This window comes from Meriones unguiculatus, chromosome 5 (assembly GCF_030254825.1).
Source record: "Meriones unguiculatus strain TT.TT164.6M chromosome 5, Bangor_MerUng_6.1, whole genome shotgun sequence".
Taxonomy (NCBI): domain Eukaryota; kingdom Metazoa; phylum Chordata; class Mammalia; order Rodentia; family Muridae; genus Meriones; species Meriones unguiculatus.
Genome location: NC_083353.1, coordinates 28,542,115 through 28,558,328, shown reverse-complemented (window position 1 = coordinate 28,558,328; position 16,214 = coordinate 28,542,115). Strand labels below are relative to the sequence as shown.

The following is a 16,214-nucleotide window of genomic DNA, read 5'->3' as shown; positions in this document are numbered from 1 at the left end:
CCCGGATCGAGGGGCTTGGATTGGCCCACCCCAAAGTCTACCCCATCTATGAACTGCTGGAGTGCATGGAGGGGCCAGGCCTACAGATCCAAAACTACAGGAGCTCCGTGACACAGGGCAGGCTATCTGAGAGGAGCCCCCGTGAGGATGCAGTATTGATAGAGCGGCAGAAGCCAGCGGCCTCTTACCAGACCAACCTGTCACTGCAATGAGTGGCTCCGAGCAAAGAAGCATGGACAAAATGTGCATTGTGGAACACACTGTGACATACCACAGCTTCCAAAATGAGATTATTTTTTCTCTCCTGGGAGGGAGGTTGCAACGGTGGAGGGCAGGTATGAGGGGAGGAGGAGATGAGTGGGACTGGGGTGCATGATGTGAAATTCACAAAGAACAAAAATGTGTATGTGTGTGTGTGTGTGCAAAAGAACGTTAAAAAATTGCCACACCAAAAACTATAGCACAACAGCTCAACACCATGACTGGTCCTCTTATGACTACTCTCTAACTAAAAATCAGTCATAACTGTAAATGACAAAAGGCTCTGATATTTCTTCCATATAAAAAGTCTTTACGATACATAAATACATATTTCAAGTACATAAATGAAACAGAACATCTTCTCCTGTAAAACGAGGGTCCGCGTGTGAAACCTGGTGTTACCTCTTAGAACAAGTGTCAGAAAGGGGACCTGAGGTCCTTCCACTGGCAGCTCAAATGGGAAGAAGGAAGCACTGGAAAGAAGCAAGAGTGAACTTGAAGAAAGCAAAATTTCCAGTTTTAACACGCAAAAAAACCATATTTACAACCCACACCGACTCATGTTCCAAAACCTGCCTCATTTTTATGTTCTTGCGGTTTGGTCACAGCGGACACCACCCTGTCTTACGGACAGGCACCTTCAGTCCTTTCAAGTTGTCTGTTTTCCAATCCAGTCTCAACTCTGTGCCAAATCCAAACCAAAGAAAACCTGTCAATCGCCCATTTGGTAATGTGTAAAAAAATATAACCCTTCACCTTTTTTTCTGACCAGAAATAGAAGAGACACTACAAGAAACGTGACAAGTGATTCCAAGCAAACAGAGAGTGGTCCAGAATTTACTTAGAAGCTGACATGTGTTTCCTATAGGAGGTTACCATTAGGAGCCAAATAATACTATAGACATATCTAGCTAACCATCGGTAGCCAAATGGTGGGTTAAAAAACAAAAAAACAGAAAACACATTTTAATTCTGAAATCAAATGTAGCAATAATAATAAGATACTGAATATCAGTCCTTGGAGAAATTAGCTTTAATTTAATTCATTTTCCACAGTTTTATAATGTTGATTTGTTTCAAAGTGCCTTTAAGAATGTGGCTTAACACCAATATTGAAGGAGAAGATGAAGAAAGATGATTCCAATTTTGGCACAAAATAAAATGCATGTGCACATTCTAAATGCAAAAAAGAATGAAATGAATTGGCTTTGACGATCCTGATTTCCAGAAAACTCAGGTCCACGGAAGGCAGAATTGGCAAAAGAATCCAAAGGTCACCACTTGACTGTGTGAAAAGGCTAAACAGTCCATGAGTGATCTTCAGTACACAAATCTTAAGTGAATACATTTTCTAAACCAAACATGGTCACATAATCTAACTGTGAAGCACATGGGACCCTATAAAGCAGGTGGACAGCAGGGACTGTGTCTAATACAGCTGACAGCAGCCTTCCCAGGGCACCTCTGGCTGGGTCATGCTATACACGCTGGATCAGCTTAAAAGGAGAAGGAGGAAGAAATAAGGAGAATGTATGTGTCAGATCTGCAAACATGTTGATAGACTTCCTCAGACTCCATCAGAAAGCAGAGAGAGCCCTCCCATCCTAAGGTTTCTGATGGAATAGCTGTCAGTGATCACAACACTCCACCACAACTGGAAAATACCAGGTGAAGTTCTATCTACGAGAATAACCTGACATACAGTTTAATTAAGGGATATTACCAATTTATACGATTTCACAAAATACAATGAGCTTGTGGGCTAATAAAAACCACATACAAAATTATACTGCCACATACCTCTGTACAATAAATGTTTACATCTGAGAAAGACTGTTGAGACAAGATCGCAGTATACAGCTCTGGCTGGCCTGGAACTCTATGTAGAACAGGCTATTATCAAATGGAGATCCGCAAGGCGCTGTTCCCAAGTGCTGGCATTAAAGGTATGCACCACCATGCCCACCGGAACACTGAAAACCACAATCCAAAGCAAGTGACATCCAGACTGTTTAAATATATGAATTCTTTTTAGGAAACAACAGGAACTCTTTTAGGTTTTAAAACCCAAAACTTAAAAACTATGTTTCATATTGATAATATAAAAAAATAGGACATGATTTTTGTTTTATTTCAGGTAGTCCACATCTTTTCATCATGAACAAAGAAACTGCATGAATAATTAAATATTATCAAAATCATTTCCCCCAATTTTCCATTAATCCCAGAACTTGGGAGTCAGAGGCAGTTGGATCTCTGGGTTCCAGGGCAACCAAGGCTACAGACAGAAACCCTGTCTTGGAAACAAAAAATAACAGTTAGTAAGTAACTGTTAAAACTAAGGAAATCAAGGTTTTAACTTTCTTCATGGGCCAAGTCAAAGATGTCATGAAGGTTAGAGCAGATCAAGGCTTACTGGAGCTACACCCCTAACTTAAGAACTTCAACTTCTGTAGATTAAAAATGGTAATAACAAAATAAAGAGGGGAAAGCAATGGATGATTAAAACTATAGTTTTAAATTTATTTGTTTTTATTTTTTCAAGATGGGATTCACTGTGTACTGATGGCTGGCCTGGAAATCTGTGTAGATCAGGATGGCTTGGAATTCACAGAGATCCACCTACCCCTGCCTCCCACGTGCTGGGGTTAAATGTGTGCACCCCCACACCCAGCTCATACAACTACAGTTTTAAAATACACTGTTCTGGTGAGAACTCTTGATTTACTGCTTCATTCCTCAGTGTTATCTTCGATTCCTTGCTGCCTCCCAGTCCACGATCACTGTGTGGACAGCTTCTGATTCAGTTCCAAGGTTCTTTTATCACCGTGAGTCTCCGCATTCTTCACCAAAACCTGCGTGAGAGCACATACAGAAGTTTGGGAAGCAATTTTCAAGGGTAAAACTCACTATCCAGATGCTGTTGCTTACTTTCGCTGTAATAAATTGCTCAGTTGAGTTAACATATAAGCATTGTGAGTCCTGGCTGCTGTAATTATTAGCATTGTACAGAACTCGGGGTCTTGCTTTGCTTACACTCGCGACTCCACATGCTTTCTGCAGGGCTGTCCCAGAAAAAAAATCGATATTCATCTTTTAAAATTTCAAGAATAGTAGGACAAGTCTGAAAACATAACTAGTATTTTCAGTGAAGTTAAAAGCTTACGTCAATGAGCTCATGGTCATCTTTCGCATAGAGGTGTCTCAAGAGGTACCAACGTGCAGTTGATACAATTGAGCTGGGGTATCCAGGCTGGTACACTACTCTCTCCAAAAGTCTCCGCGTCTCTCTGGAGGAAAGACAAGCACACGATTTTATGTCTCATGCATACCTGACCTTCCTCATTGGTTTAAAAATTTCACAGGGAAAAAAAATAATAATATTTTTCTTTTTTTAAAAAATTATTATGTATTACAAATTATTCACTTTGTATCCTGGCCCTACGCCTCTCCCTCCCACTTCACTCCTTATGTCCCTCCCCTAGTTCACTGATAAGGGAGGTCCTCCTCCCCTACTATCTGACTCTAGCCTATCAGGTCTCATCAGGACTGTCTGGATCCTCTTTCAAAGGGGGAGATGATCAAATTGCAGGCAATCGAGTTTATGCCAGAGACTGCTCCTGCCCCTCTTACTAGGAGACCCCCATGGAGACTGAGCTGTCCATGGTCTTCTCCATGTATGGTCCTTGTTTAATTCATCAGTCTCTGCAGGACCCCTTGGGTCCAGATTTTTGGCTCTGTTGGTCTTGTGGAGCACCTGTCCCCTCCAGGTCTTTCTATCTCCCTCTTCTTACATAAGATTTCCTGCACTCTTCCCAAAGTTTGGCTATGAGTCTCAGAATCTGATTCGATACTCTGCTGGGTAGAATCTTTTAAAGTCCCTCTGTGGTAGGGTCTCATCCTGTTCCACTTCCTATGTCTATCCTGTTTGCTTCTGAATGAGGATCAAGTATCTTTCCTAGTGTTCTCCTTGTTCTTTAGCTTCTTTAGGACTAGATTTTAGTATGTTTATCCTATATTACATGGCCAATATCCACTTATAAGTGAGTATATACCATGTGTGTCTTTCTGCTTCTGGGATACCTCACTCAGGATGATCTTTTCTGGTTCCATCCATTTGCCTACAAATTTCATGATTTCCTTGTTTTAAAAAGCAGAATAGAATTCCATTGCATAAATGTATCACAATTTCTTTATTCATTCTTCAGTTGAGGGACATCTAGGTTGTTTCCAGATCTTGGCTATTATGAATAAAGCTGCCATGAACATAGTTGAGCAAATGCCCTTGTATACTTGAGCATCTTTTGGATATATGCCTAGGAGTGGTATAGCTGGATCTTGAGGAAGCACTATTCCTAATTGTCTGAGAAAGTGCCAGATTGATTTCCAAAGTGGTTGTACAAGTTCACATTCCTACCAGCAGTGGAGGAGGGTTCCCCTTTCTCCACATCCTCTCCAGCATGTGTTGTCACTTGAGTTTTTAATTTTAGCCAATCTGATGGGTGTAAGGTGAAATCTCAGGGTCATTTTGATTTGCATTTCCCCTGATGACTAAGGACTTTGAGCACTTCTTTAAACTTCTTTAAGTGTTTCTCTGCTATTCGATAATCCTCTATTTAGAATTCTCTGTTTATCTCTGTATCCCATTTTCTAAATTGGATAACTTGGTTTGTTGATGTTTAACTTCTTAAATTCTTTATATATTCTGGATATTAGCCCTATGTCAGATATAGGGTTGGTAAAGAGCCTTTCCCAGTCTGTAAGCTGTCCTTTTGTTCTGTTTACAGAATCTTTTGCTTTACAGAAGGTGTTAAGTTTCATGAGGTCCCATTTATTGATTGTTGATCGTAGAGCCTGTGCTGTTAATGTTTTGTTCAGGAAGTTGTCTCCTGTGCCAATGAGTTCAAGGCTCTTCCCCACTTTTTCTTCTAACAGGTTTAGTGTGTCTGGTTTTATGTTGAGGTCTTTGTTCTACTTGGACTTTAGTTTTGTGCAGGGTGATAAATATGGATCTATTTACATTTTTCTACATACAGACATTCAATTAGACCAGCACCAGTTGTTGAAGATGCTGTCATTTTTCCATTGTATGGTTTTGGCTTCTTTGTCGAAAATCAAGTATTCATAGGTGTGTGGGTTTATTTCTGGGTCTTTGATTTGATTCCATTGATCCACGAGTCTGTTTCTATGCCAGTTCCATGCAGTTTTTATTACTATTACTCTATAGTACAGCTTGAGATCAGGGATGAAGATACCTCCAGAAGTTCTTTTATTGTACAGGGTTATTTTAGCTATTTTGCTTTTCTTGTTTTTCCACATGAAATTGAGAATTGTTTTTTCAAGGTCTGTAAAGAATTGTGTTGGTAATTTGATGGGAATTGCATTGAATCTGTAGAATGCTTTTGGCAGGATGGCCATTTTCACTATGTTAATCCTACCAATCCATGAGCATGATAGCTCTTTCCACCTTCTGACATCTTCAATTTCTTTCTTCAGAGACTTGAAGTTTTGAGAAAAAATTCTTAAACAAGCAACCAACCAACCAACTAACTAACCAATAACAGAAATATATAAGTGGAACAAGAAATTTCCACTATTTGATACAAGAAGCCACATGAGTAAAATCAAGTTTTTAGTGTTTTCAAGGATATGTACAATATGTGAATTTAACTCATATAATTACAAAATGATTATATTACAAAAAGATTATAGCTATAGTCTTATTTTTTTCTCTCTTAATTTATAAACATTTATGAGCCTCAAAATTAGTGGTAGAAATAACATAAAACAAATAATTTGTGAACTACTAAGTTGAAGAATCAAATAAAGAGCAATGAGTTTGAGCAGGAACTAAAGACTTTGTCTTGAAGAAGTCCATGCACAGTGTTATGTCACAATCATAGTTTCTTCCTAGACTTCTATTTAGGGGCTAACTTTTGGAGATGACAACAATGGTAATAAGTATAGCAGGGTCACACAAGAGCCACTGCTTTTGTGTCACTCACAATGTGAAGGCGCACACACACACATGCATGCATGTACACACATACAGAAAGAGCCCCCACCGGGGGAGTATTATAAATAAACTTACTAAAGAGCTGCAGAACATTAATTCATCCATCCTTCTGTCTTACTTTGTGAGGGTTGCTTTTGAGGGGAGACATATTTATATGTAGTGAGCTCTATTTCTATAATACCTATTCTATATTCTGTGTCAGGGATATTTACTCCTAAATCATTGTTTTATTTACAGTTGACTTATTAAAACCAGATGTCGTTTTTAATTTTTAAATACCTTTCACCTATACACATGACATCTAAGTAAGATTCTTCTGATCTATGACACTCATCCCCAACCTCTATTATCAGAATTTTGGTTTTAATCTGAACAGTCTTTGACTGTTCTAGACATGAAAGCACATATTCACATAGGTTTATCTTTCAATATTTGTTAATTTTTCTAGTTTGTTAAATAAGCAAAGCTTCTATTAATATAATCTTGAGCCAGGGTCTGCGTCTAGAATCCACATTACACTGTTGGTTCATCCCAAATAGAAGAAAATAAAAAACCCTAGGTGAGTCTTCACTTGAAGTACTTTTGTGCCAAACTAGTCATATTTATATCTATGTACCATTTTTTGTTAAATGAATATGAAATGTTTTCTTCCTCACTGCAACACAGAATGAGATTTTCCTCAAGTAGAGACAGAAGAATATCCCAAAGCTTGTTACACTAATTAATCTCATTATAACACCTCCTTTGATCATTTCCTAGGCTTTACACAAAGCAGAATTTCTAAGCAAAGAATAAACACAGATTTTTGTATACCTTGCTCCCATCTTACGGTTGAACTGCAACAAAGCTTGCAAGAAGACAGCCAGAGGACAAAAGCAAACTTTCAAGGCCTCACTTGTGGCCTCTTGAACCAAGGACGACCAGTGATCACCCGAAACATTAGCCTAAAAAGGGCAGAATAAATATTAATTCAAAAATATTAACTCAAAGTTTTGACATGTTCGCTTTAAAAAATGCATAAATCAGTTCTCACTATGAATTCTCTTCTTGTCTAACATTGTACAAATATTACAAGAAGCAAAATTGTAATTACTAAAAATTATCTAGGATCAGTTCCTTGACTATAAAAATCAACAAAACAGGATCCCTACACTGCGATAAGGGAAGATCTGAAAAAAGAAAGCATCAGGGAGGGTGGGATTGGGAGGGAATGAGGGAGTGGGATACAGCTGGGATACAGAGTTAATAAAATGTAACTAATAAGAAAAAAATAAAAATTAAAAAAAAACAAAGCATCATTTTATAACATGAAAACATTTGTTAAATGAAAAATACATATTATAGATGACAAGCCTATTACCTAGTAATCTCTTCTCTAGTCTACCAAATTTAACATGACTCAATTTTTAACAGTGGTTTTGGTGTTTTGAATTGGAATGGCCCCCATAGGCTCATAGGTTTGAAAGCTTTGTCATTAGGGTGTGACACCATTAGGAGGTATGGCCTTGTTAGAGGAAATGTGCCACTGGGCTTGGGCTTTGAGTTTTCAAATGCCCAAGCCAGACCCAATGTCTCTCAATTTTACTGCTGTCCGCTGATACAGATGTGGAGCTCTTGGCTACCTCTCCAGCACCATGTCTGCCTGCATGCCACTATGCTTCTCACTAGGACGATAATATACTAAACTTTTGAAACTGTAAGCCAGCCCCAATTAAATGCTTTCTTTTTAAAATAAAAGTTGTTGTGCATGGCATTTCTTCACAGCAATAGAACATTGACCAAGGCAGTGGTAAATGTATGATGTTGCTTTTCAAAATCATCTGAGAAGAAAGCGGAAATTTGATAAAATCACAATATAGAACAAACATGGCAGATGAGAGAATAATTAAACCAAAGTCATTACTACTGAAAACAAAGTAAAAGCATTGCCAGGGAAAATATGCATACATATTCCTTCAGTTACAAATAAGTTTCATAGAAAGTACTAATTCAAAAATAACATGTACTTCCTACAAAACAATAACTGAAAACAGGCAGTAACCAAACTAAAAGAAAAAAGTTACTAAAACTTTAGCTGGAGTTTTAAGCGGAACTCACTTGGTCGTGTGTTTGACAGATAGGCATGAGGCACTGAGATCCATGCCCAGCACTGCTTAAAAATGATACACGGTGGCACATACCTGCAATCCCAACGTGTGGGTGCATGGAGCTTAAAAGCTCAGAGGAACGCAACAACCCATTGGTCTAAGGCCAGCCTGTGGTTCCTGAGACCCTACCTCAAAACAAATAGTCCTACAGCACGACCCCTGTTCCTCTGGCTTCTAGAATCCTCTGCCGCATCCCATCCCCTCAGTCCCCACCCCAATAATGCCTGATCCTTACGTATAGAAATTGTGTTTTGGATGAGTCAACATTATAGGGGTGGGAGGTGGGACACACAAAGGATGATTTAAAGGTGGGGGGAAAAAGAAATGATTTAATTATATATAATCTTAAAAAATAAAAATATTAAAAAGGATAACCAAACCAAACCAAACCAAACCAAACCAAACAAACAAAAAAACACGTTGGGAGTTGGTCTGGTGGTGTGTATTCAGATTCTAAATTCTGGCCCCAAAATCTGATTACAGTGAGATGAGTGCATTCTCACATACACCAATGTTGTGCAAACGTTGTTCCCTAGTTATCCTGATTGGTTAATAAAGTTGCTAACAGCCAATTACTGGGCAAAACAGAGACAGGCAGAGCTTCCATTCCAGGGTTTGGGGTCTGAGAGAAGGACAATAAGGTCAGGAGAAGGAAGCAGGGGAAGAGAGAGAGGAAGGAAAAAAGATACAGAAAGAGGACATGGCATGATGGAGCAGATCCAGTCCAGACAGGATGACTTACTGGGAAGTAACTTGGGGGATGCAGCTGGGAGGTAGCCAGACTAGTTTAGGAAATGTAGTTTAAATTGTACCTGCCCAGTTATTGTGCTAAAGCATTTAAAATAAATCAACAGGTCTCTCTCAATTATTTGGGAACTAGCCAGGTTATAGAAAACCCCTATGGAATTTAATAAATATTCAACAATAACAAAATCCTCAAATTGTACTGAGATTTTTCTTTCTTTCTTTCCTTCTTCCTTTCTTTCCTTCTTTCCTTCTTTCTTTCTTTCTTTCCTCTCTTTCTTTCTTTTCCTCTCTCTCTCTTTCTTTCTCTCTAATTGATTGATTGATTGATTGATTGATTATTTTGTAACCTTGGCTGTCCTGGACTCACTTTGTAGACTAGGCTGATCTCAAATTCACAGAGATCTGCCAACCTCTGTCTCTCTGGGATTATAGGCGTGTGCCACTGCACCAGGCTCCAAGATTTCTTAATTACGAATATCCAGAATATGCATTTTAAAAGTCAGTATATATTTTATTTTGAATTTTAATATAGCCATATCATAACAAATATATCTATATAAATAAGTATGACACATTTCACTTAATTGTAAGAAAAATATCAGAGCAATAGCCTCTAAATATAGTGTAAACAAGAGTAATTGTTTAATTTAGGAAGAAGATCAATGCTTAATGAATTCACAAAAGGATAACGGAGGCTGTGAGACATCTTTTTTATCTTTTTTACATATGGAAACAGAGGAAGCTTATATACACCTAACATATATATGTATCAACACACACACACACATATATATATGTATAATTTTCATATTTCCCTTTCATCCTTCCCTCCCAGAAACATCCCCTCACTCTTTCTCAATTTCAGAGAACCTTTTTAAAATTGTTGTTACATATATACATATGAATCACAACTACCAGAATGGCAAAATAACCCTTACAGTGCAGTAGTGGCATACATACCTTGGCAGAGCCCAACAGCTCTCTAACTGGACTTACGGCCTACTCAACAGGAGGCAAATCATGTCTGGTACTGGAAACCTAGCCAACTACTTGAAACTAGTGAGGTACCAGCCACTTTACTAAACCAACATAACCCCTAAATTCTAAATATTTTTCCTTATACACACAGATAAGTTCAGTTCTTACCCCTCCATCAGAGAAACTTCTCTTTACAACAATAGGATACCATTATAGAAAACCACAACAGATGGAAATGCAGAGAACAAAAGACTGTGGTGCCCACACCCAAGTGTTGTGTCTATAAAACAATTCTTTGTGTCTCTTTACAACACGACTCTGGATAAAGTGTTTGTTGTGTAAGTGTAAGAACCTGAGCTCAAATCATCAGCACCTATATAAATGCTGGGGGTTGCAGGTGGGATGGATGAAGCATGGTGGCCCACCTGTAATCTCAGTGCTAGGACAGCAGAGGCTGAGGATGGGAAGGCAAGATGAACAGCTCATGTATTGGAGACTTCTGGTTTTTAATTGTCTCAATAGGTAAGGTGGACAGACACTGAAGAAAAGAACTCCACACCAGCTTCTGGCCTCCACATACGTGTGCACATATCCACACCCACACACATGCGAACACAAGAACACACACAAATATGAAACTCACTAGCACAGAAATCAAATCTTCCTTTCACGCATGGCAGACAATGTAATTGTGTCTCTCCATCTCTTTAAAATTTATTATTGTGCTGAGAGTAATCATTCCTGCCTTTAATTCCAGCACTTAAGAGGCAGAGGCTGGTGGATCTCTGAATTCAAGGCCAGCCTGGTTTACATAGCAAGATCCAGGCCAGCCAAGGCCACACAGTGAGACCTTGTTTCAAACAAACAAACAGTAAGTAATAATCCTTACTATCGACTTTTTTCTGTTCTGTAAATAAATCATACGGAAGAAGGAAAGGAAGGGGAAATAGAATAGAGAAGTAGGGAGCAACAAGGGGGAGCATGGAGCAGGAGGATTAAATGGGAAAGGATGGAAGAGAGGGGTAAGGAAGGGAAAAAGGAAAGGGACAGCTAACACTACGGACCAGTGGAAGGGTCATAATGACCCATACTGTGGAAGTAGTGTAAAAACAGAAAGAAATCTAAATGAAATCATCAAGAGTGGGTGAGACAATGCCTCAACTAGACATCTTCACCACCAAGTGAAACCTCCAGTGCTAGGAATGGGTTACATCTAGCTGAGCTTTTGGCCAAAGAGGCCCCTGGAAGCCCTCAAACGTCTCAGGCTACTGACGAACTCGTGGTTGCTCTCCACAAACTGATGGTAAGGCCCTGCTGGTGAAGACAGCATTTACATATCTACCTCGCTGGACACAGAACAGTTGAGCTGATGCCTAACCAGAGCCTTCACCACTACTGACCAGTGTACATGGTACTGGAAGGTACTCTGCACAAAGGAAAGATGTCAATGCCAGATACAAATACAATACAAAAACAAAACAGATACAAAGTCAGTACCAGGTACAAGGTCAATACAGATACAAATCCTGAGATCTACAATGGTCATCTACCTGAATGATATGCTGCTGCAACAGGGGCACAAACATGGGAGTAATCAACCACTATCTGACTGGAGTTAAGGTCTACTCCTGAGATGGAGCATTCTTAATGTGGTCAATGCCTCAAGATTAGTTAGGCCATGGGCCTAGGAGAAAACCAAATACCACTGTTCTGCTAAAGCAACCCAGCAATAAATGACTCCTAATAACATTATTCTTATACACCCGTAGATCAGTGTCTCAGTCATTATCAGAGAAGCTTCTTCTTACAACAGATGAGAACTAATGCAGAGTTCCAAAACTGAACGGTGTTCAGAGAGTGACAGACTTTGAAACACTGTCCTAACACAACAGGACTGACACACATATGAAGTCACAGAGGGCTGTGTCACACAGGGCCTGTACAAGATCAAAACAAATGGGGTCCCAGCACTGAGAAGGGAAAGTGGACATGAGCTCCTATCCCTAACCTGAAGCTATCTCTAACTGACATCTGCCTGCTAAGGAAACTTTAGATTTCTTCAGTAGAGAAAATTCCCTGGGTACACTAACTACACTTCAGGGCAGGCCCCCTGCCCAAGAGTAGATACAACGTGAACTCAACGGTGCTTGTGCAGACTTCCTGTCTCACGTCGCCTTGTTTGGCATCTTTTGCCTTTCTGGTGTTTTGCTTGTATATTACGGTTTCCAACTTTGTGTTTTTATGGGTTTTGTTTATGCGGGTTTCTTGTGTCTTTCTTTTAACTCTGTTCTGTTTTACTTGCCCATTTATTTTCTAAAGAGAGAGAAAGGCGTGGAATTGGGTGGATGGTGAGGTTGGGAAGAGCAGGGAGGAATTAGGAAAGGAGAATGGTACTTGGAGCATATCGTATGAAAAACTATTTTATTAAAGCATAATAAAATTTATTACAGACTTTTCTGTTGCTGTATATATTATCAGACTCGTGACTCACATCATCTTGTACACATTCATTCACTTACTAAATTAAAATATGTTCTATTTGTCAACAGTTCGATTACTATACAAGGGTATTACCCACAGTCTCTCACCAACCCTCTCAGGGTAAGGCTGGGCTTCAGCAAAGTCATGATGGCAAGCTGTTCCTTGACTGTACTTTCATGCTGATTGTATTTCCAGGCCCTCAGTAAATTTTTGCAAGTTTAAATTTGGCGAGTACTACAGTAGGAAATGACATGAAGCTCTTCAGGACTGAGAGATATTAAAGCTGTTTTGCTCATACTAGTTTTCTCAGAGAATTTCAATTTTAGGACTATGTGTCCATTTGCAGTTCTATCCACACAACCCACAGGTCTAAGTACAAAAATAAAAATGTTCAGAAATTATTAATTATTAATTTGAGGATGGCAAGTGCAGAGCATTAACTCAAGTGTGGAACCCTGTGTTGGCATGGGACACGTGCCCACTAATATACCCTGCAGATGCTTCTCCCTTATAACGGGGTTAAATCCCAACAAACCTACTCTAAGTTGATAAGATCACAAAGTCAAAATTACATTTAACACACATCAACTCCCAAACACTACCGCTCATCAATACAGTATAGCACTAGCTGTCTGCCCTCATTAGCACACAGCAGAAATGGCAAGTATGGTTTGCTGTTACTGTCCACAACCAACAGACTTTCACCACCTATCACCAGGCCAGGACAGAGTAAACAAAATGTGAGATAAAAGTTTACTGTCACTCTATTTATAAGTAGGTATTCTTGCCCACCTTGAAACTCAACTACTGTTGCCTATTTTCTCCTAGAAGCAAGAAGTCATTTCCAAGAACATCAGCAAGTTCCTTCTCCACAGTAAAACCTTAGACTGAGCACCACAACCTTTGAAACAGTTATCTGTCCAAATACTTTTAAAGGCGGACATCAAGAAGACGCACATCAAGCCTCCAAGCAGCTCATTACTGTCATGTGTCTTTTGACTGGCCCTATTGCAAAAGTGAAGGTAATACCGCTGGCCCAGAAATTTTTTACTTCTCTTCAATTCTGCTTTTCTGGAGCATTTATACTTTCCTTATAGGCTAACAATCTTTTGTCTCAAAAACATCTTTCCTGATCTAATGTCTCACTGTGGCATACAATGTCTAATACCTTCATTAACTTATTAGTTTACTATTTGCTCATATAGTATCATATATACAGTTCAATTTTAAAATAGCCATATTCTCCTCTTAATGTTTTACACTTGCACATGGTATCAATTTTATTTTTTATAGTAACTATTGGTGTCAAATCTTGTAACAACAAACTAAATTGGTTAATGCTTTATGGTTTGTATTTATAGACATTTATGACACCTGCAAGAGGCTTTTGTAAATGTCACTTCACTTAACATGCATAATAAAGTCACAAGAAGGTAATGCAGATGTCAGGAGAAAACCAGGAAACAAGACTTGAATGGTTTGAGGAGCCGGAAAGTTCACAGGCCATAACGGATAGAACCAGAACACAGGCTCTTAGAGAAAAACGGTCTTAGGGTGGCAGTGGTTGGGGGCAGAAGAACACAGACATGGTTATTGCTGACATGCTGATTTTCACATCTCTGAAAGACGGCTGCCGGAATTGTTAAACAAGTATAAAGCATTTAGCCTAGAGCTCGACGCAATCACTATTACTATAATTATTATTAATTATTATTCCTTTCATTCCAGGTGGTTTCTAATTTCTTGGATTTATATGGTATTTATAAATGATATTTATAAATTACAAATATTATGTTTATAATATCTTTAAATGATATTTCTATTTTATTCGATCCTTATAACTAGCAAATACTAAGTCAGGCTAAAAAGCACCTGGTTTCTACATTCAAGAGTACATTAGAGACTACATGTGGCTTTTGTAGCTCAGCCACTTCCAAGGCCTTAAAGACCCTGGTGAAACCTAAACATAAAAAATAAAACAACTTATTAGATAATCTATATTTACTATTTCCATTTTTTTTTTTACCTCAAACTCATCCCCTGTTATGGTCTGTTCATTTGCTCCAGAACTGTTTACTGGAGAGCGCCTAAGCACGAAGCAATGGAAAGAGAAGGAGGAAAACAGAGGATGCCCCATGTGTCTACAGCAACTCTGCCAACAGCACCCACCCCAAAACATCGCTCCACTCTTCTCTTTCTTAATCAAAATATATAAAGTGAGATAATCATATTTCCATGGATGCTTGGGTAAAAACAAGGTATTTCAGGACCGCCCAGGACAGTCTCCTCCAACCATGCAAGACAGCTCATCTTTTAACCATGAGTTTATATGAATACGCTAAAAATTCAAATAGAATCAGAAGATATGATTTAAAAATTCTCTCTCATCACTAAAAGCTCCAGCTGTCCTAGTCAAAGTAACTGTCGTTACAGTTTTTATTTATCTTTCCATGAAATGTTATCTATGCACTTTTGTGCTTATATACCTACAAATACACATAGTATTTATCCTGATTCTAAAACATATATACCAAGTACACAAAGTGCTCAAGAAGAATCCTATAAACTGTTCCAGTAATTTACTTCACTTTCATGTACATGTTATCTTTAAGAATTTTCCCTACTGGCACATAAGACTTTTTGAGTTAATCCATGTAAACTGGCATCAGAAAATAGGATATCAAATCACAGGTCCCTAGAAATACCTTGAGGAATGCCAAATTGAACTAGGAAAAAAAAATTAAATTCTGGCATCTTTGTTACAAAAAGTAGCAGCCTTGAATTCTTAAGCATTCCTAAGAATATACTTGCTACAATCCAACTTTTAAAATCACAATCTTAGATTGTTCCTAAACAGTTATGAAATTCTCTTGTAGTCTTGTGTGTTACTATTGCTCTATGTATCTCCAGAGCTCAAGGTACAAAGTCCACAAGATATCACAGCAAAAGATAATGGAACAATGGGGAAAACGTCAGAGTTTCATATGTGAAAGCTTCCGCAATTAAAAAGGAAATAGGTTCACCTAGAAAGACAAAGGGGATCGAATTGGAAGAAGGAGAAAACAGGTAACAGGACAGGAGCCTACCGCAGAGGGCCTCTGAAAGACTCTACCTAGCAGTGTATCAAAGCAGATGCTGAGACTCATAACCAAGCCTTGGGCAGAGTACAGGGAATCATATGAAAGAAGGAGGAGTTAGATGACCTAGAGGGGACAGGAGCCCCACAAGGTCCAAACATATCAGGGCACAGGGGTCTTCTCTGAGACTGTTTCTCCAACCAAGGACCATGCATGGATATAACCTATAACCCTTGCTCAGACATAGCCCACGGCAGCTCAGTATCCAAGTGGGTTCCTTAGTAAGGGGGACAGGAATTATTTCTGACATGAACTCAATGGCTGGCTCATTGAGCTTCCTCCCCCCTCCCCCCCAGGGAGGAGCAGCCTTACTAGGCCACAGATAAGGATATTGCAGCCAGTCCTGAAGATACCTGATAAGCTATGGTGAGATGGAAGGAGAGGAGGACCTCCCCAATCAGTGCACTCGGAAGGGGGCAGGGAGGAGATGAGGGACGGAGGGGAGGA

The 16,214-nt window shown here is 39.1% G+C and overlaps 1 protein-coding gene across 5 annotated transcripts in view; it reads right to left on the bottom strand.

Moving 5' to 3' along the window:
• Positions 1-1,272: 1,272 nt before the first annotated feature.
• Positions 1,273-16,214, bottom strand: part of Skic3 (SKI3 subunit of superkiller complex) — a 112,435-nt gene continuing 97,493 nt past the window's right edge. For all 5 annotated transcript variants that reach the window (XM_060383584.1, XM_060383582.1, XM_060383583.1 and 2 more), the window contains 3 exons: positions 7,091-7,221; positions 3,428-3,551; positions 1,273-3,116 (listed from right to left, as the gene is read on the bottom strand). In XM_060383584.1, the coding sequence (XP_060239567.1) occupies positions 3,042-3,116; positions 3,428-3,551; positions 7,091-7,221 (330 nt within the window). In that variant the 3' untranslated portion in view covers positions 1,273-3,041. The remainder of the gene's footprint in view (positions 3,117-3,427; positions 3,552-7,090; positions 7,222-16,214) is intronic.